This window comes from Papaver somniferum, chromosome 3 (assembly GCF_003573695.1).
Source record: "Papaver somniferum cultivar HN1 chromosome 3, ASM357369v1, whole genome shotgun sequence".
Classification (NCBI taxonomy): domain Eukaryota; kingdom Viridiplantae; phylum Streptophyta; class Magnoliopsida; order Ranunculales; family Papaveraceae; genus Papaver; species Papaver somniferum.
The window spans coordinates 163,105,944-163,128,045 of record NC_039360.1 but is presented as its reverse complement, the minus strand read 5'-3'; the positions used below and the strand labels follow the sequence as shown (position 1 = coordinate 163,128,045).

Below are 22,102 nucleotides of genomic sequence, written 5' to 3'. Positions count from 1 at the left end.
ATATGGGCCTTTGCATATACCCTGCCTGAGGCATATTTTCCACACAAAACCTGCTGATGAGAAAAGTTCTTTAGTCTTATTGACTATTGCATACACAAAAATAGTTTAAGGTATATTTGAGTTAAGAGGCTTCTGCAGACAAGAAACATGTGGGAAAAGTAAGATATAGTTGTAGAGATAACCTCAAAAGAAATATTTCTAACGTTAAGCTTCCATTTTACGTTCTTTGAACCCTGCGACAAGAATCACCACAAAAGTTTTACTTGAGTTATTTAAACTTGACAATTTAAGCTTTGAAAAATATTCCCGAAGGAAACAAATAACAGAAAGTGTCAAAGAAAATTAAAGAAGCAATCAAACAACTATCATGTTCATCATTGTTTTAAAAAAAGCAAGCCCCGAAAATAGTTTTTTCAATATTAGTTCACTGAAATACCAGGTCAAAGAAAGATGCTCAGGATTTTCCTGTTGGGGCTACAAGTTCAAGAGGTTAGTCTAATAAACCCAAATAGTACCAGAACCACGTTCAGAAGAGTACTTAGAGATTATCCATGGGAAGTTATACTGAGATCGGATTAACATGTGCATGCATTAACAATCAACAGAGGTACAACTATGTGGACGTTAACATCTACAGGTGTACAACTATGTGCACATCAAATATCAACAGGTATACACCTCTGTACACATTAAGAAATATACACATTAATTAAGAAAAAACATGTGTAAAACTATTTAAGCAACACAAGTACTAATTAATTAAGAGACATTTTCATACTATCTCACATGTTGAGAGACATTTTCTTAATCAAAATCAAACGGTAACGTATTTGAAGCTAATATTTTGGGAATATGTTCGTGTTATAAAGCTCTACACACTCACAAAAAATGAGTTCATTCCGAAAATACCAAACTTGACCATCCACAAATCTTAATTTTAATGGTTGAGAATTAGTCGACTTTCGACGGTCAAGTTTCAAAGTAGTAGATGGTGGAGCTATACGTTTCAGAATGAGCTCATTTTTCTGGGCATGTAGATTTTTGTAAGACGAACATATACCTAAAATATTAGCTTCAAATATGCTGCCGTTTAATTTTGGTTAAGAAAAATGTCTCCAAACGTATAAGATAATGTGAAAATAAGGGTGTGAGGGTATCATTTCTCGTTAATTAATAGATGTACGCCTATGTACACATTAGATAAGAATCATGTGAATTTTATTAACCATGAAAAGACGAGGGTACCCAAATGTACCTCAATCTAAAAATTTTCCATCTATAAGTCCTTTATGCGAAAGTGATTGTCTATGGAATGAGTCGAGACAATACAACTAATCGGTTCACACTTCGTGTGATCGTCTATGGATACGAGATCAAGACAATACGACAACAAAATAACTTGTGTGATTGACTATAGATATAAAATCGAGACAATATATACACTACACCAAATTCCCGGATTCGTAATAGAAATTCGTAATGACTTTGATGCCGTTACAAAATTCCTATTACAAATGGTCGTTACGAAAAATTCGTAACACCCTGGAGGCGTTACTAATATTTTAAAATTTCTTGATAAGCTTAATCCTTTACGAATTTTTTATAGGCGTGCCACTCACATGCTTGGTCACACTTCCGTCATAACACCTTTAGTATGTGTGTGTGCCATTCACATGCTTGATAGATTTTCCCACCCACAGCAAACTGAACTAGAGGATGTTTCCTCCCCCTCCTTATCGTTAGGTATTTGTCTCCTCTCTCGACCATTGATTCAGTTTTGTTATTCTCTTCTTCTCTCTGGAAGTTCCTTCTGCTCTCGTTTGTCTTCTTCTCTCTGGTGATTCTGAGAAATGAAAATTGATAATAGAAAAACAGAGAATGATGAGGGTGATGGTATAATTTTTGTTGTACGAAGGAGAATAAGGGAGGTATAATCCTAAAAACAGTGAATTTTAGGTTCTTTGTGTGAGGTTATGAATCAGGGAGACAGTTAGGGTTATGTATTCTTGAGGTGAAGAAATCATGAAAAGATGATGGATCCGTTGAGAACCCCGGTGATTCATGGTGGTGCTGTTAAATCAAGTATTGATTCAAATCAGAAAAATGGTAAGTTGATTTAGGGTTTCTCAAGTTAACTATGAGTTGTCTGTAATTGATGTATAAATTGAATAATCTGTGAGGGGTTTTTCTTGATTGAAGTATGGATGGATGTTTAGGGTTCATTTTTGGATTTCACACGGAATTAAGGTTTACTCTCAGTTTTTTCCCAAACTAGGAACTAGGGTTTCTTGTGTTCAGGATTACAAAAGCAACAGTTGAGTATGGTGATATAGTTGAATTGATTATATTATTATCTCAGCCGTTTCGTTTCATTTTTGTTTTTAAGTTCCAGAAATTAGTATTTCTGTTAGAGGACATAATTCTGTTTATAAAAGAAAAAAAATATAGAGTTGATTGATATGGGTGTATCACTTTCTGAGGTTAATTAGAAGACCATCATTCGGTTTTCATTTTAGTTTTTGTTGTGGTTACTAATGCAGTCTCTCCTTGCATCGACGCAAATAAGGAAACAGGTGCTGATAGATGCCGTTAGAACTGTAGATAAGGACTCAGGTGCGTCGTTTTCCTGTTTTGTGTATACGCTGACTATAAAATTACCAAGTTATTGCTATTTTTCCTTGCCGAAAAGTTCAAACTTGGTTGTAGAATTTGTTGTCTTTGTATACAATACACAAGCATGCAGAATATGGTCTTGCAACAACTTGGCTTAATAAAGAATACGAGAATACGGTGCCACAGTCAAAGGATATACATGTACTCAAGGCTGACCCAGTCCAAATGAGTAGAGAATGAAACTGATATGAATGACGGAGACGCTGATGAACTTTGCAAGTGTAGGTCCTTTGAAAAAGGACATCCAGTTCTCAGGGTGGAAACAAGTCACCTTCTTGCTTCAGTTATTGTAAAGTTTCGTAATCCTTTATTTTGTAAATATTTTATTCGTGTAACGAGTACTTTTCTAGGTAAACCAGAGAATGTAGGTTAAATTTTGCAGTGTAGATAACAGTAGTCGATAGCTGCTTATGGCTGTGAGCATATGCACCCATAAGCATAAGTGGCGTAGATGGGAAGCATATGCAGATCTCCACAAAAAGGTTCCAATTTCAGTGCTTTTATCTTTAAATGTTACTAGCTTAAACTATTATAACATTTCTCGATTTACTAAACTTAGATTCAGATGCCATAAAAAGACAAACACCACCATACGTTATCCATCAAAAAGAAAACTATTTGTGCATGATAGTTTGTATATGGTTGCCCAAAGTAGTTGTCATCTGATTTTTAATTTTTTACATTCAAATTGGTATTTCAGGTTTGTGATTTTTTCCAATCAAATGGGTAATGATGGTTTGCTCCAGGAGATGGTGATTGGTGTACTTGCCCAGAAAGGTACATACTTTCTTTAAAGATGCTTAAGATCAGAGGCCAATTCAATACTAGAGAAGTTGAATCAAATGCTATATATGGTTGTAAGTAAAGTATTATTATTGTTAAATATGGGTGTTAATGTTACTAGAGGAAAAGGTTTATATTTCAAAGGAGTTGGGTACTTCTCAATCAGGAACTAATCAATTTTAGCTTTGCATTCCAGGGAACTTGGTAGAAGAACTACATACTGCTGCCAACTACATTCGATGAAGAACTTTACAAGGTTAGAATTTATCAAGACTTCCAAGTCTTATCTGTATTTGAGTACTGAATACTGATTGTAGTATGCTGACGATTTTTAGAAACTGGATTTTCTTTCAAATGATATATTTTCCAAGGCTTTGGTAAGCAGTGGAAGAACAGTAAGTCTTCAAGAACTATTGAGTTATATTTGACTATGGTGTACAATGGATTTGCAAGGTACTTCACACTATGCTCCGACCAAATTGTTTGTCACGGCCTTTGTTTCAGAATTGATACCCTGAAAGTGATGTTTGGGTCTATCCTGTTACCATATGCATCACCCAAGTGTTTTAAGTCATCTTCTTTGTTTATAAGGTTGAGCAGTTAAGAATGAGGTTTATCCACTATTCCTCCAGGGAGGGCTTGCCGGTGATAGACGGTGTGTAGTCCCAGCTTCAGGATTTGGTTTTAGTGCACATCAGATATGTAAAGTTGTCCTAGACAACACCTTAACCTTCCTGCTCATAAGGTCTATAAATTGTTCTGTAGGGAATCAATTTTTTGTTCTATTTTGGATTTCAGTTTCTTTAACATATTTTTGTTTTTGATGTTCAGGTAATGGTTGCAACTGTTCGTTGTGAAGAGATTGCCAATGAAAAGCTCAGTCACTTGACCTCAGATGAGGTATCTATGTATCTTCAATTTCAAATCCATAGATTCTTATAGAGTTACTTCGAATGATTGTTTTGTATACGATCAAATTTTATTGATGTGACCAGGGTTGGTTGGAACTGGATGAAGCTGTTCAAGCTTGCTTTGTGTCAGGCTTCGGAGAAAAACTAAGCTCTATGTAGTATCTGGAAGTATCTGCAAGTTTTGAGTAAGCTTCTATGTAGTATTTGAGCTAACTTATAGTGTATTTAGTGAAAATGAACTGAACTCGGTCTATGTATTTCATTTGGTACTTGAAGAATTTGTTTTCTTTTTGATGTGAATTGATTGAATGTTAATATGAAGAATTGTTGTGTGAATTGATTGAATGTTAATATGAATTGATTGAGAAACTATTGTTGAATTTGGAGGGATGGAATGGAAGTGTAGGCAGGTTATTTATATTTCCGGCCGAACATTTTTTGCTGGTCATCATTGACCTGGTCAAAGTTGGTCAATCATTGACTAATTTTCACCAGGTCCATGTTGACTGGCGGTAATTTTTTGCTGTTACTAAAAAATCCGTGACGGCTGCAAGGTGTTTCAAACTGCCACGTAGTAAAGGCTCGCATGTTACTAATGTGCCACGTAGTAACGGCTCCAGGATGATACGACCATGTTGTTACAAAAAATTCGTAATGGCCCTCATCTCTTACCACGTGCAAATTCGTAATGGTCTTCAGCTGTTACTAGAGCCGTTACAACCAAAATTCGTAATGGCCACATTGCCGTTACAAAAAAGTGTAACACCCACTTTTGCGACCGGCAAAAGCCGTACAACCCGTTTTAGTAACGGCTTGGTTCTTTTACGAATATGGGAATTTGGTTCGGACATAACCAAACACAATAGCATTGCTATCAAGTAAATAGGAGTTAGCATTTGTGTAAACACAATAGGTTCGGACATAACCAAAAATACCTCGGCATACCCCTCCTTATTGGAAAAAGGAAAAAAGAGTCCTTTTCTCATCTTTACGATAGTCAAGAACAGACTCTCATCATGGGACGGTAAAACTATGTCTCAATGTGGTAAATCACTGATGGTGAAAACGGTAACTAATACCATCCCAGCTTATTCAATGATCTGTTTTCAGATTCCTGCAGAAATAATCAACAAAATTGATGCTGCACAGAGGGATTATCGGTGGGGTTTTGATGAGAAAAGAGGTACATATGTTACTTCATGGAAAAATATGAAGATACATAAATATTATGGTGGTCAGGGATTTAGAGATATGAAGATTCTGAACCAGGCTTTACTAGTAAGAGAAGCATGGAGGATCTGCACAAATACTGACACACAGTGGGGGAAGGCTGTCCAGGAAAAATATTTTTCATGCACAAGTTTTCTTCATGCACCTTTCAGAACCAATTGCTCTTGTTTCATCAAACAACATAGCCAATGGAGGTTGGGAAAGGGTGATAAAATAGAAATATGGCTTGATATTTGGGTGATAGGGCTTGATGTACCACCAGTTCCAAGGATTGGTATCACAGACAGCGAATCCTATATTTAGGTTAAGGATTTAATTCTTCAAGACTGCCAAAATTGGAACACTCAGCTGATTCAACATCTATTTGATTATCATACGACAAACTTAATCTTGAGAATGAGAAATCCTTCTGCTGCTGAAGATAAATTGGTTTGGAAGCTTACCAATCTGATTCTGTTACGAATCTAAGAATTTGGTGTAGTGTATACAACAACGAAGTATGTTTACTTGATAATAGGTTCGGACATAACCAAACACAATAGGATTGCTATCAAATAAATAGGAATTAACGTTTGTGTAATTTACTTTAAATTATAATAAGAAAAATTATAGTTGCAGAAAATAAAAGTAAATGATACAACAAGATTTTGTTAACGAGGAAACCGCAAATGCAGAAAAACCCCGAGACCTAGTCCAGAATTTGATACTCTCTGAATTAAGCCACTATGTGTTTGATTAAAGACTCGTTGATTTCTATTAGCTTGAGTAAATCAAAACAAGAGAGAGATATTAACTCCTTGAGATACTTTTACTAGATTGAGTCTTAATATCCAATTGATTCTTTAGAAAGTGTTTCGGAGTTAGTCCATACAGATTGCTAAGAGAAATATTGGGTGGTGTTGTTAGACCCCCCGCTTTTTCACCATGCTATTGCAAACAAGAGACGATCAAAAAATAATATCACAGCTCTAAAGGATGAAATGGGATTTGGTGTGCTAAGAGATTGGAGTTGGAGGATTTTCTCACGAGGTATTGTGGTAACTTGCACACCAGTATGATTCCATAGAAAAACGAACAAATTCTACAATGCATCCCAAAAACAATTTCAGCTGAAGATAATAGGGAGCTCATGAGAATACCAGATGAAATTGAAGTTTTCAAAGCATTAAAGGGAATGAAATCCTGGAAAGCACCTGGGCCGGATGGTTTCGCTCCAGGATTTTTCAAAATTAATTGGAATCTTGTTGGAAAAGATGTTGTGGAGACGGTACAATAATTCTTCCGTACAGGCTTCTTGTTAAAGAGTTTAAACTTCACCAACGTGTCTCTAATCCCAAAGACGAAAAACAAGCAGTTTCCGTCTGATTTAAGACCAATAGCGTTGTGTAACACATCATACAAAATAATCTCGAAGATCATGTCTTCAAGAATGAAGAAGCTGATGTGCAATATCATCTCCCCGCTTCAAGCAACATATGTTCCGGGAAGACAAATCTCGGACAACATCTTATTGACACAAGAAATAATCCATACCATGAAGAGTAAAAAAGAAGATATCAAGTACTTGGTTTTAAAACTAGATATGGCTAAAGCCTTTGACAGGCTGGAATGGTCATTTATAAATGATGTGATGCTTCAAATGGGTTTCTCTTATGAATGGTGTTATCTCATCTCGCAATGTATCACTACTACAAGGATTTCTATTCTTCTCAATGGTGCCCCCTGCACTGCTTATCAGCCAACACGAGGAGTGCGACGTGGTGATCCTTTGTCACCGTACTTATTCATAATTGCCATGGAAGCTTTTTCAAGGCAACTTTATCATGCAGAATCTCAAGGTCTTATAGGAGGTATTAAAATTGCGCCAACTGCACCTTCCATCTCACACTTATTCTTGTGGACGATTGTTTATTGTTCTTGAAAGGCGACCTACATAATGTGAATAATGTGCTGGAAATTATTGAAGATTTCGGGAAGGCATCATGTCAAATGGTGAATTTTTCTAAATCTAGTGTGCATTATAGTGCACTTGTTCCTTGTAGATTTTGCAGAATACTAACGAGGAGATTAAAGGTGCCAATGATGCTTCCAACTGAAAAATACCTCGGCATACCCCTCCTTATTGGAAAAAAGAAAAAAGAGTCCTTTTCTCATCTTTATGATAGAGTCAAGAACAGACTCTCATCATGGGACGGTAAAACTATGTCTCAATGTGGTAAATCATTGATGGTGAAAACGGTAACTAATACCATCCCAGCTTATTCAATGAGCTGTTTTCAGATTCCTGCAGAAATAATCAACAAAATTGATGCTGCACAAAGGGATTATCAGAGGGGTTTTGATGAGAAAAGAGTTACATATGTTACTTCATGGAAAAATCTGAAGATACATAAAGATTGTGGTGGTCAGGGATTTAGAGATATGAAGATTCTGAACCAGGCTTTACTAGTAAGAGAAGCATGGAGAATCTGCACAAATACTGACACACAGTGGGGGAAGGATTTCCAGGAAAAATATTTTTCATGCACAAGTTTTCTTCATGCACCTGTCAGAACCAATTGCTCCTGGGCATGGAATGGCTTTAAAAAAAATTGGTTTCATCAAACAGAATAGCCAATGGAGGTTGGGAAAGGGTGATAAAATAGAAATATGGCTTGATATTTGGGTGATAGGGATTGATGTACCACAAGTTCCAAGGATTGGTATCACAGACAGCGAATCCTATATTTGGGTTAAGGATTTAATTCTTCAAGACTGCCAAAATTGGAACACTCAGCTGATTCAACATCTATTTGAGGATCATACGGAAAACTTAATCTTGAGAATGAGAATTCCTTCTGCTGCTGAAGATAAATTGGTTTGGAAGCTTACTAATAATGGAGTTTTTACGCTGAAATTAGCTTACAAAAAGCTGTATGAAAGAAGCTTGGAAAATATGCAGATATCGCCGTTAATACAGCACACGGGGATTGAATGGAAGAGTTTTTGGAAAATACAAACTTGGCCGAGAACTAAACACTTTTTTTGGAAGTGTTTTACTGATATTTTGCCGACAAAAGAGAGACTATCTAGGTAAGGCCATCATACTAATGAACTGTGTCCCCTCTGCAACCAATTCGAAGAAAGTGTGATGCATGTTCTTTTCTCTTGCCCTTTCTCAAGAGCAGTATGGATGTTAATCCCTGGTGGATCTCAAGTTCTTTCTGGTTCACACAATACAGTTGCAGAACTCTTTGAAAGCTGGATGCAAACTGGTTTGCAACAAAATTCTCCTAGTGACTAGATGAATACATCAATGGTGGTCTCTTGGACACTATGGAATACAAGATGCGATGTGCTTTTCCAGAAATTGAAGATTATACCACAAACAGTGGCAAAGAAAGCTATAACTTTTTTTAGTTATCTAGGAAAATTATATAGTAGACAAATATGTCTTAGCCTGCCAAGACAACCTCCCATGCATATAGATCATTCATGGCAACCACCATCTTTTCCTTTTGTGAAAGTTAACTGTGATGCTTCTTATGATTTAAATACTGGTTTTACCGGAATTGCTCTAATTCTTCGTGATGATGCAGGGCAATGGAGAGGAGGGCTCTCAAAGTTCTATGCAAGAATAAGAAGTTCTGAACAAGCAGAGTGCCTAGCTTTCTTGGATGCTGTAAACTGATGTGTGGAGCTACAGATTTCTGAAGTCATAGTGGAAACAGATCTTAAAGGAATAGAAGTTATATCAATAACGCTGCTCCAGTTATATCTTGGGAAAGTGAAATTATCTTGCTTGACACGATGAACAAACTTAAGTGTTTTATTAGATGGTCTTGTTCTTTTATTCCTAGGAATGATAAGATTAAGCAAATGCTCCCTGGTATTAAGGTCTATGGTGGTTCCATTGACAATGTTAGGGGATGTACCCATAAACTTGACAACCGTCACAGGCTTTCCCTCGGAACACATATCAGCATTACTGCACTCCACACACCATGGTACCCAATCTTAGTCACTACTTCTTTTCAATTTATTTGTACCGTATCTCTCTTTTTTTAATTTCTGTCTTGGTTTTGTACTCAATTTGAATGTCTTGTTTTCAGCCATACCAAGGGTCATATTAGTTACCATGTAACGCGCAAAGACGAAGACGTCCCAGCTGTTTTCACTGGGGATACATTGGTGAGTGTTGTTACATTACATATACTTTCTTGCATTAGCGTTTTGCAGTTGTATGCTTCTTGCCAACAGAATATGTGTTTATGTATTAGGAGAAGGATCAACAATTGATTTGAACAAGTCAATTTTTTACTAGTGCAATCTAATTGTTTGGTTATCTCTGCATTTCAGTTCGTTGCTGGTTGTGTGTTGAATTAAATGTGTGTGTTGAATTAAATGTTTCTGTGTTGAAGATAGAAAAGTCCATGACCTTAATGTTGCAAAATTTCACGGAACATTTAAAGACTAACATTCACTAGTAACAAGCAATAATTCTTAAGTTCATTTAGATATAATTTGTCGAGGTCATGCATACATAATATATTAATTAGCACTGAATGAGGACACTCTTCCACCCGAATCCGCTGCACATGCGAGCGTTATCGCCGAGCCTTGTGTGAACCACACCCCTGCACCCATCTTCATTATATAGAGCAGCAGTTTGCCCGTTGTAAATGAAATTATAACCACCACGAAGATTAATGGGTGAACAACCACATTTCCTAATAACCTGGCCGCTGTTGTTACAACCAGGTCCGCTCCATACCATCATGGAGCTTGCATTCGTAAAATCGCTCATTAAGGCTACAAAAAGTAGAGCCATGATTCCGATTGAGACGATGTTGAACGATGAATTCTTGTGGTAAGTTGCCATGACTTTCTTATTCAGCCAATTGTGTTTAGAAATTAACAGACGGAAAAAACTGATTACAAGAACTACAAAGAGGCTTTGGGAATAGATATAACCTGATTTGGTGTTGATGTATTTATAGGCAAAGTTTTGGAAACGTTTAACCTTGGAGATAAGGTCGACAATGAAGAAAATAAATGGTTGGAAGGAAAGAAAGAAAGATATGAGTCAATATTGAAGTCTGGGTTGATGACTTTCTAGACTCTAGCTAAGTCAGCGAAACACCTCAACCATCGTGGCACAATTTTGGTCTCTATTTCAGAATCCCAACTTTATGGACACGATTTAGTACCCATTATTTGATTTTTATTTTTTGTAGATTAACTGATCTGGACCATTGGATAAGTGAAGGGCTTCTTATTGTTTCATGTTTTTTTTTACAAAGAGAAAGAAAAGAAAATAAAAAATTACAACTCGGAAAGACTATCATCGATTAGATAAGAAAATAAGAAATGAGCAGTGACGAAGCCAGGCTTTTTCCCAAGTGGGGGCAAATTCATATTGTAAAAGTCTGTATATATTGGCTGGTATGCGGTAGAAGGCGGTACAATTTTTTATTTGGCATTTTTGTCGACTTTTTAGTATTAACTACGTGAAAATCAGATCATAAAATATTTTAGTTAAATTAGATATAATAATCTAGATCGTTTTTTTCATTTTTACGTCATACATTTGATGTATTTTTATTGATTTTACATCAATTTTATAATTTTGACCCCATTTAAAATAAATTTTCAATTTCATAGTTTCTTGATTGATGCATTCTTGTATTTCGAAAAGGAGGGGGCAAGTATGACTAAGGATGTACAACATAAACTTAAGCATTGAATTAAGAAAATCTGCTACAAAACTTAACCCAAAAACTAGCCCCGCTCTGAAATATATATACAAGAACTCCTCTCAAATGATACATATTCAATAGTGAGTTGATTTACAAATAGAATACAAACACAGAATAAATATAGCGAAAGCTAACTAACTATATATACAGATAAATCCGTCTCCCACGAATATACCTACGAGTTTTGTTCCGTCTTTTCAATCTGGTGTGGGGATTAGGTTTATCAATTGGTTCCTGTTCACCTTGATTTATCAAAAGACGGAACAAAAATCGTAGGTATATTCGTGGGAGACGGATTTATCTATCATCATAGACTTTTCTGTGTGATATGTATTTGTTTATTAAAGTCTCCGACTTTGGATCGTAGCAACTCTTAGTTGTGGGTGAGATCAGCTAAGGGAATCAAGTACGTCGCGTCCTGCTGGGATCAGAGGCTTAGGAGCATAACTTTACCTTGGATCAGTGTGAGATTGACTGGGGTTCAACTACAGTCCAAACCGAAGTTAGTTTGGAGTAGGCTAGTGTTTGTAGCGGCTTGATACAATGTGTGTTCAATATTGACTAGGTCCCGGGATTTTTCTGCATTTGCGGTTTCCTCATTAACAAAATTATTGTGTCTGTCTTATTTTTATTCCGCATTATAATTGTTTAATCAATTAGAATATCCGACCTATTGGGTTGTTGATTTAAATCGATTGACACTTGGATATTGGTCTTTGGTACCATCCAAGTTGTCTCTCTTTGATAAAGACTCGCAGATTTCTATTTGCTTGAGTAAAGATCAAATCGAGAGATTGAGATATAAACTCTATGATATACTTTTGTATAGATTGAGTCTGACTGTATAGTTGATTCTCTAGAAAGTATATTGGAGTTTGTCCATACAGATTGCTAATCGAATTTTTGGGTGTGGTTGTTAGACCCCCGCATTTTCAGTGGTGTTTAAAGGTGCAGGGGTATGTGTAGATGAATATTGTTCTAGATTAGTGTTTTGGTATAGTGTTGAAGCTCATGGAATTGGTGGAGGAATGTTATCTGATTGGCTGGTGGAGGTTTAAGAACTGTTTTGATAGTGACAGTTGTAACTTGTTGAACTGACTGAGGTTAGGTAATGTACAGGGAATGATGTTTATGTTGAGATGATTTGTGTATGGTCTAAAGCTGCAATTGCAGGTAAACTTAGTTTGTAATTGTATTTGAGTTTTAAAGTTTTCTTTAAATTAATATATTTAGAATTGAGGTGTAAATGAAGTAGAGTTGGAAATGAGGCTATGGAAGGGAGGAATGATTGCTCAGTTTGAGCTTAGTCAGTATGTTGAATCTTGTGATGCACAATTATGGTGCAATTCAACTTTTGGCATGTGCAAGGGCCTTGGATTGTATAACCTGAATCAGTCTTGTGGACTAAGTCGACTCACCGATTCCCTGACTTGACCTGAGTTGGACCCTTGACCCGATTTGACCCAGTTAACTATTTGACCAGGACTTTGACCTTGACTAGACGTTGACTGTTAGTTGACCTTTTAGTATCAGTTTTACCGTTAGCGATTGTTAGTTGACTAGGATGAACCCTATTTTCCTAAATTGATGTTTTGGCCCTCTTGTGGTCCGAAATAGCATTTGGTTCCTTCTATAAAGTTGTAGATAGTTATAAGACTTATTTAATGGATTATATAACCAACCTAATTCAATTAGTAAACCTTAGATGTGCTAAAGATATAGGATGGAAAGGTGTAAAGTCATAAATGGGCTTAGAACCATTAGATATACTTGTATGAGCCATTTTGGCCCGTTTCTTAGACTTCTTGTGTGATTAACAATTAGTCTATATTAACAACTATCGACTCAAGGATGAACCAGTGGATCGTGGATCTCGAGGTAGGCGAGGCTTGTCATCAAAAGAGGTGGGAATCGGTAACGAGCTTTCTTGGATCATTATGGTTTTACAAATCTTTATGTTGTGAAATTCATGCATATCTTTGTGTGGTATGAGATGTGTGCCGACACTATATCCAGTATTCTATGGCTAGGGCGATACACCACAATATTATTTTTCCTTTATATCCAGTATTCTATGGCTACAACAATACACCGCAATATTATACGGCTAGGGTGTGATTTAAGATTTTCCGTGGTTGTAGTAATGAGGTTCAAACTCTCGGACTTGTGAAGGATAATTTTTTAGAAAATAAATATATATACAAATATTGACAAATTGGTAGAGAGGTACTGGGACTAATGATTCGGCCAATCTTCATAACATAAGGCTTAATGATTTATTCTCAACAATAATAGCTCAAAACATATATGGACTCTTATTTTGCCAAAGTCGATTCTCAAAACATTGGTTGTAAATGTTAAGCATGGAACATCAAATCACCTAAGCTAAGCATGACCCATCTAATCAAATAAGACCCAATTTAATCAAATCATATTTCACTTAATTTTTAATGCAAAAGTCTTAAAAAGAATTAATAAAATTACCCATTTATGAAGCTCGGCCTCCTCCGTCGCCCCAGTGTTGGGGTTTAACTCATCATAGTAAAAATGCTCTCAAAATATTTCATTGATGCTCAAAAGTGTTTTACAATGAAGAGAAATACAAGAAATTGATGTAAAACAGAACTCTGCGACCCACAGAAGGCGTCCAGAATCAACGACAGAGCTGAGGTGCTGTTGTCGTTGAAGAAATACGACCCACAGAGGACAGTCGATGTTTCTGTTGAAGAACGACTGCTTCTGAGAGTCCGTTCTTCGTGTTCTTCAGGCGTGTTAATGGCAGCAGCAGCAGCAGGTAACTTCTCTGCAACTCCTCCTGCGCCTCTCTGCTCGCCTCCAAACCTCCCCAAACTCTCGACAGCCTCTCTGTAGAACATTAGGAACATATTTATACGTAATTGAACCATTGAATCTCCTCCATTAATCCAAAAAATCTTCCCATTACTCGGCAGTGAATGAAAATATTCCCGATATTTTTTTCTTTAATTCTCTGATTTGTTACGGATTATTCCATGTTTTATCTCTTCTCACGCGTCATCCTTGAGCTGTAGGGATTGTTTCCAGCCAATAAAATCAACCCATGCACGTCTCTTCCATCCAAGAATTCCAAGAATAGAATATTTTTCTTATTTTAGAATATCTTCCCTGATTTGATTACCACCGGTTATCTAACCAATTTTGACCGAATCCAACACCCATACCAGCTCTATATAGGCCCTAGGAACAAACCCATTTAATTTGGGCCATTGAATCTCCTTTAATCCCGTCCAAACTTCCAACCCTAAATCTGCCAGTTGATAACAATTTTTTCCCGCCAATTTTGTTTTTTTGAATTTGGGAAGAAGATGTCCTCCCCCTAACCAGAACTTGTGTGCGAATAGCATCTGCCTTGGGGTGACCTGGGGGTGACCCTTAGTAATTAGGTTACCCCTTATCCAAAAGCGAGAGTCCGAATAACACTTGTCCTCCGGGTGACAAAATCAACTTTTCGAGCAGAATTTTCCAAAAATGTTTATTTCCAAAAAATACCTACAAATACATAAAAATAACAAAATTATTACAAAATCGAGTGCCAACAATATATAGTATTGAGATCAAATTAGACACAAAAATGTGTCTATCAAATACCCCCAAACTTATTATTTGCTAGTCCTCGAGCAAAATTTATTCTTGAAAAGTGACCGAGTTAATCTCGGGTGGGTTTATCAGAGGTGTACCCACAAAAACCAATACTCCAGACCCCAGCTATCTACGCAGAACCTTGGAAAGCACTAAAGAACCTCCTTGGTTGGCATACAATTATTGACTTTAAGAGGAAGAACCCTGATGCGAAATTCCAATTGTTGTACACGAGTTTGCACTCAAGCATACTAAAATTCATATAAGTGACAGAGCTCTACTAAGATAGTTTCACGATGGACATCATACTCGGAGTCAGACTAATCACATGAAAAGATTAAGAAGATGGAAAAGAAAAATGTAGATGGTTGAAAAGTGAACGTGTTTCCCATATCTGTCTGAAGGCCTCTGCCAAGGTGAACCTAACCTAAATGACTGAGATACCGGTCTGACTAATATTAACACACTGGCATATACAAGGGAACCAGTGGTCAATAACTTAAATCTAGATCAACAAACTGGCAAATACAAGGGAACCAGCAGTTGACTACACATAACAATAACCATTTTTTTTTTTTTTTTTTAAACTTAACGGCATGAATAGATCTTTTGGATCCAAGTGCATGCTTCTGTCAGCTATTACACGATAGTTCCCACGGGTCCTGCATTCCACGCTTGCTTAGGCGACGGAAACAGGGAGAACACACGCATATTGCTATCCAAGTGTTAATACTTATTCCGATTGGTCTAACTGGTCCGGTCTTTTTTTTTTTTTTTTTTTTTTTTGAAAAAGGTAACTCAGTCACTCTATTTCACCCTAGCAAAGGTAACAAACTTGAATCGTGTGCCCCACCAAATCACTTGAAACAAAAGAAAACTAAAAATAGAAAGTGAAAAGGACTCGACAAGATATGGCGAAACTATCATGTTATTTCTAAACACCTGAGCTCTGTGCTTTTATGAATAGGAGGTAACCCAATATTCTTGCGACATGGTAATATCCTTCCTTATCTCTTTTGCTTAAGTGGTAACAATTTCTCCTTGTTCATGCTTTAGTTTCATCTTTAGAACATTGAGGACAATGTTAGATTAAGTTGGGGGTATGGGAGAAACTTTTTAGTTGCAATAAATAAACTCCAGAGCTAAATTTATGCGTATTAAGGATAGCACTAACCAATCTAAGTGGATGGAAACATTTTGTTTTAGGAGTTGAGGAACCAATCTGACTAGATGGAAACATCTATAGCCGTATAAAAGTAGCCGGAATAACTGTGGGTCTTTAAAACCAAAAAGAGCTGACAAAAGGAAACTGCAGTGAACCAACGAAATGAACAACACTAGCATGCCCTTACCTAGTTCCTGATAACTATCGCTAATTGTGGTTCAGGTTCAGGCTCTATGAAAGGGTCTAATAGAATATTTCATGGTTGCGTTTCTTCATAGGTTGGATCCAAATTATTAGGTCATAGAGTCTGGAAAAACTCAAATAAGAACTTGGAATCACAAAGTAATAACCTAAATAATTGCGGATCCCCTAAGTCAATCAGATATGACTTACAAAATTGACCACAGTGAGAATAGTGGTCATTCTTAAGCAAATGTATCGATTCTAATTTCCTAAGGCATTCAGGTTTAGTCTCACAACTTAATATTCGACACATTTGGAATATAAACGTTCCCACAGTTGGAAGAAAACTATTTGGTGGGAAAACAAAATCAATCTTGGTATTATTGCCTGGGTTAACCACATCAACCAGAGGATGGGTTTCTAACATTTGAGACTCTTGTTGGATATCATTAGGTTCTGGAAAACGATTATGAAGATAATCTTGTAAGATGGTTGAGGCATTGATGTCAAGTCCCAAGTGAGGGACCTTACTAAGATTTAAAGCATATGGAGAATGATACTCACCCCCAAACTTAGAGTTTTCGGCGTCTCTAGATAGACTGGTCATAACCTCCCTAATTTCTAGGTCGGCAATTGATTTTTCTAAGTCAGGTTCATCCTCGCTAATCTCTACGAGTTCATCTAAGACTATTGTTTCTAAATCGTTTGACTCGATCTCAAGATAAACTGGTTCCTCTAAACCATCATCGGTTTCGTAAACAGGACAGACTACATCGTCTGAAACGGGGGTATCTCTAGTCAAATCCTCGTCCTTTTGAATAGGTGAATAATTTTTAAAATTATTAGGATCTGAACCAGAAATAATATAATCATTATAAGGCTCAACTGGGGTAACAAATTCCTGATCACTATTCCCACATATTTCAGATTCTTCATCATCATGATACAATTTTTGAAATTCAAGAATTCTCAATCTTTGTTCCAAACTACATGGTCTATGTTTATAATATTTCTCATAGATCGTTAGAGGTGATTCCTCAATAAAAGTTGGAGTATCCATATATCGCTGCCCACGCATATATTCACCAAGAGTCATTTCCGAAGACGTCTCTTGATAACGAGAATTTCTAGACATATATTCTCGCAACGTCATCGCAGGTGGCGTCTCCTCAAAAGGATTCATCACCGAAGAAATATAAACTACAGAGGGATTCTATACAATCACAAACAAGGCCGACTCGACTCCACCAAAGCAAACCTAAAGATTTCTAGCAAACAAAAAGCATGATGGCTCCACTTAGATTGTTTCTAGACCAGCTTCTATCTTTCGAAAGGGAATTCGTTGCAATTTGAGCAAACCCCTCTGGAATCAATCCGAGTCAAAGTAAGTTGAATTGAGGCGAGGGAAGCTCAGTGGAGCTTTGATACCCAAGGCCTCACCGCTATCACAAGGCGGCGCAGTCACGCATTCAACCCACAGAAACCATCATGAACTTTGGAGTGTGCTTAAAGAGCAACCAATATTTTTCGAACGAGTTTCCTATTAAGCTCGTTACCCTATCGGTCTCGTTCTATTCCAAATTTTAAGCTTGGGTTCGCGTTAGGTTTCGTTTTCCTAAGGCGGGCAAGAAGGGAACGGTGATGAAATCCGAACCCTTATCTTGTTTAGGCCAGGCCTTGCCATTTACTAGGAAAATAAAGACAGTCCGGTTCGTCCTCAAACAATTATCACCTTAAGGCAGACAGTAACCCGCTTGCAGGAGATTCGCGGGTGTTTCGATTGGACTTACCTCCCGTACCAGACGGGCGATGAACCGTTGTCGTCGACTCGGGCCACGACTCCTATGCCGTGTGCGAACCCGAGGGGCCGAGACGATATAGTAATCGTCGTCCTTCCCTGCACACAGTTTATATAATATTTTTTTTTTATAATTTATAACCCTTCCGTAGGGTTTTAAAAAAATAAAGTCCAATTGTTTAAAGTCTAAAGTCCAAAATAAATAAATAATTACAGTTTTCCTCACACACTCTAAAAAAAATTAAAAATTAAATCCTAAAATTGTCCTTTTTTTTCTTGTCTTTTCGCTTTTCGCTTTAAGCTTTTTCCTCTCCAAGTCCTTAGTGCTCCACTTCGAACCTGTAAATCAAAGACAAAAAGACAAAGTAAAAAGGAACAAATAATAAAAAAAATAAAAATAAATAAACCTAAAAATTCTACCTAAGCACAAATCCGCGTCGGCGGCGCCATTTTGATTTAAGATTTTCCGTGGTTGTAGTAATGAGGTTCAAACTCTCGGACTTGTGAAGGATAATTTTTTAGAAAATAAATATATATACAAATATTGACAAATTGGTAGAGAGGTACTGGGACTAATGATTCGGCCAATCTTCATAACATAAGGCTTAATGATTTATTCTCAACAATAATAGCTCAAAACATATATGGACTCTTATTTTTCCAAAGTCGATTCTCAAAACATTGGTTGTAAATGTTAAGCATGGAACATCAAATCACCTAAGCTAAGCATGACCCATCTAATCAAATAAGACCCAATTTAATCAAATCATATTTCACTTAATTTTTAATGCAAAAGTCTTAAAAAGAATTAATAAAATTACCCATTTATGAAGCTCGGCCTCCTCCGTCGCCCCAGTGTTGGGGTTTAACTCATCATAGTAAAAATGCTCTCAAAATATTTCATTGATGCTCAAAAGTGTTTTACAATGAAGAGAAATACAAGAAATTGATGTAAAACAGAACTCTGCGACCCACAGAAGGCGTCCAGAATCAACGATAGAGCTGAGGTGCTGTTGTCGTTGAAGAAATACGACCCACAGAGGACAGTCGATGTTGCTGTTGAAGAACGACTGCTTCTGAGAGTCCGTTCTTCGTGTTCTTCAGGCGTGTTAATGGCAGCAGCAGCAGCAGGTAACTTCTCTGCAACTCCTCCTGCGCCTCTCTGCTCACCTCCAAACCTCCCCAAACTCTCGACAGCCTCTCTATAGCACATTAGGAACATATTTATACGTAATTGAACCATTGAATCTCCTCCATTAATCCAAAAAATCTTCCCATTACTCGGCAGTGAATGAAAATATTCCCGATATTTTTTTCTTTAATTCTCTGATTTGTTACGGATTATTCCATGTTTTATCTCTTCTCACGCGTCATCCTTGAGCTGTAGGGATTGTTTCCAGCCAATAAAATCAACCCATGCACGTCTCTTCCATCCAAGAATTCCAAGAATAGAATATTTTTCTTATTTTAGAATATCTTCCCTGATTTGATTACCACCGGTTATCTAACCAATTTTGACCGAATCCAACACCCATACCAGCTCTATATAGGCCCTAGGAACAAACCCATTTAATTTGGGCCATTGAATCTCCTTTAATCCCGTCCAAACTTCCAACCCTAAATCTGCCAGTTGATAACAATTTTTTCCCGCCAATTTTGTTTTTTTGAATTTGGGAAGAAGATGTCCTCCCCCTAACCAGAACTTGTGTGCGAATAGCATCTGCCTTGGGGTGACCTGGGGGTGACCCTTAGTAATTAGGTTACCCCTTATCCAAAAGCGAGAGTCCGAATAACACTTGTCCTCCGGGTGACAAAATCAACTTTTCGAGCAGAATTTTCCAAAAATGTTTATTTCCAAAAAATACCTACAAATACATAAAAATAACAAAATTATTACAAAATCGAGTGCCAACAATATATAGTATTGAGATCAAATTAGACACAAAAATGTGTCTATCAAATACCCCCAAACTTATTATTTGCTAGTCCTCGAGCAAAATTTATTCTTGAAAAGTGACCGAGTTAATCTCGGGTGGGTTTATCAGAGGTGTACCCACAAAAACCAATACTCCAGACCCCAGCTATCTACGCAGAACCTTGGAAAGCACTAAAGAACCTCCTTGGTTGGCATACAATTATTGACTTTAAGAGGAAGAACCCTGATGCGAAATTCCAATTGTTGTACACGAGTTTGCACTCAAGCATACTAAAATTCATATAAGTGACAGAGCTCTACTAAGATAGTTTCACGATGGACATCATACTCGGAGTCAGACTAATCACATGAAAAGATTAAGAAGATGGAAAAAGAAAAATGTAGATGGTTGAAAAGTGAACGGTGTTTCCCATATCTGTCTGAAGGCCTCTGCCAAGGTGAACCTAACCTAAATGACTGAGATACCGGTCTGACTAATATTAACACACTGGCATATACAAGGGAACCAGTGGTCAATAACTTAAATCTAGATCAACAAACTGGCAAATACAAGGGAACCAGCAGTTGACTACACATAACAATAACCATTTTTTTTTTTTTTTTTTTTAAACTTAACGGCATGAATAGATCTTTTGGATCCAAGTGCATGCTTCTTGTCAGCATATTACACGATAGTTCCCACGGGTCCTGCATTCCACGCTTGCTTAGGCGACGGAAACAGGGAGAACACACGCATATTGCTATCCAAGTGTTAATACTTATTCCGATTGGTCTAACTGGTCCGGTCTTTTTTTTTTTTTTTTTTTTTTTTTTTGAAAAAGGTAACTCAGTCACTCTATTTCACCCTAGCAAAGGTAACAACTTGAATCGTGTGCCCCACCAAATCACTTGAAACAAAAGAAAACTAAAAATAGAAAGTGAAAAGGACTCGACAAGATATGGCGAAACTATCATGTTATTTCTAACACCTGAGCTCTGTGCTTTTATGAATAGGAGGTAACCCAATATTCTTGCGACATGGTAATATCCTTCCTTATCTCTTTTGCTTTAAGTGGTAACAATTTCTCCTTGTTCATGCTTTTAGTTTCATCTTTAGAACATTGAGGACAATGTTAGATTTAAGTTTGGGGGTATGGGAGAAACTTTTTAGTTGCAATAAATAAACTCCAGAGCCTAGAAATTTATGCGTATTAAGGATAGCACTAACCAATCTAAGTGGATGGAAACATTTTTGTTTTAGGAGTTGAGGAACCAATCTGACTAGATGGAAACATCTATAGCCGTATAAAAGTAGCCGGAATAACTGTGGGTCTTTAAAACCAAAAAGAGCTGACAAAAGGAAACTGCAGTGAACCAACGAAATGAACAACACTAGCATGCCCTTACCTAGTTTCCTGATAACTATCGCTAATTGTGGTTCAGGTTCAGGCTCTATGAAAGGGTCTAAATAGAATATTTTCATTGGCTGCGTTTCTTCATAGGTTGGATCCAAATTATTAGGTCATAGAGTCTGGAAAAACTCAAATAAGAACTTGGAATCACAAAGTAATAACCTAAATAATTGCGGATCCCCTAAGTCAATCAGATATGACTTACAAAATTGACCACAGTGAGAATAGTGGTCATTCTTAAGCAAATGTATCGATTCTAATTTCCTAAGGCATTCAGGTTTAGTCTCACAACTTAATATTCGACACATTTGGAATATAAACGTTCCCACAGTTGGAAGAAAACTATTTGGTGGGAAAACAAAATCAATCTTGGTATTATTGCCTGGGTTAACCACATCAACCAGAGGATGGGTTTCTAACATTTGAGACTCTTGTTGGATATCATTAGGTTCTGGAAAACGATTATGAAGATAATCTTGTAAGATGGTTGAGGCATTGATGTCAAGTCCCAAGTGAGGGACCTTACTAAGATTTAAAGCATATGGAGAATGATACTCACCCCCAAACTTAGAGTTTTCGGCGTCTCTAGATAGACTGGTCATAACCTCCCTAATTTCTAGGTCGGCAATTGATTTTTCTAAGTCAGGTTCATCCTCGCTAATCTCTACGAGTTCAT

General features: G+C 37.0%; 1 protein-coding gene and 1 long non-coding RNA gene across 13 annotated transcripts; both read left to right on the top strand.

The window, feature by feature from the left end:
• Positions 1 to 1,803: 1,803 nt before the first annotated feature.
• LOC113361844 lies at positions 1,804 to 4,737 on the top strand. 12 transcript variants are annotated; one of them, XR_003365373.1, is made up of 8 exons: positions 1,804 to 2,106; positions 2,541 to 2,962; positions 3,056 to 3,155; positions 3,374 to 3,450; positions 3,653 to 3,712; positions 3,792 to 4,201; positions 4,288 to 4,356; positions 4,452 to 4,737. It is a non-coding gene; the product is annotated as an uncharacterized LOC113361844 (long non-coding RNA). The 12 variants fall into 12 exon arrangements; XR_003365371.1 differs by having other exon boundaries at positions 3,042 to 3,155; XR_003365372.1 differs by having other exon boundaries at positions 2,541 to 3,155; positions 3,828 to 3,909; positions 4,089 to 4,201.
• A 662-nt stretch (positions 4,738 to 5,399) lies between these two features.
• On the top strand, positions 5,400 to 5,900 carry LOC113360274 (uncharacterized mitochondrial protein AtMg00310-like). The gene has a single exon (XM_026603800.1). The coding sequence runs from the start codon at positions 5,400 to 5,402 to the stop codon at positions 5,898 to 5,900; it is 501 nt and encodes a 166-aa protein (XP_026459585.1).
• The last annotated feature ends 16,202 nt before the right edge of the window (positions 5,901 to 22,102 follow it).

Excerpts from the sequence above, each read along its gene's own strand:
- LOC113360274 (XM_026603800.1), top strand. The coding sequence starts at position 5,400 with ATGTCTCAATGTGGTAAATCACTGATGGTGAAAACGGTAACTAATACC.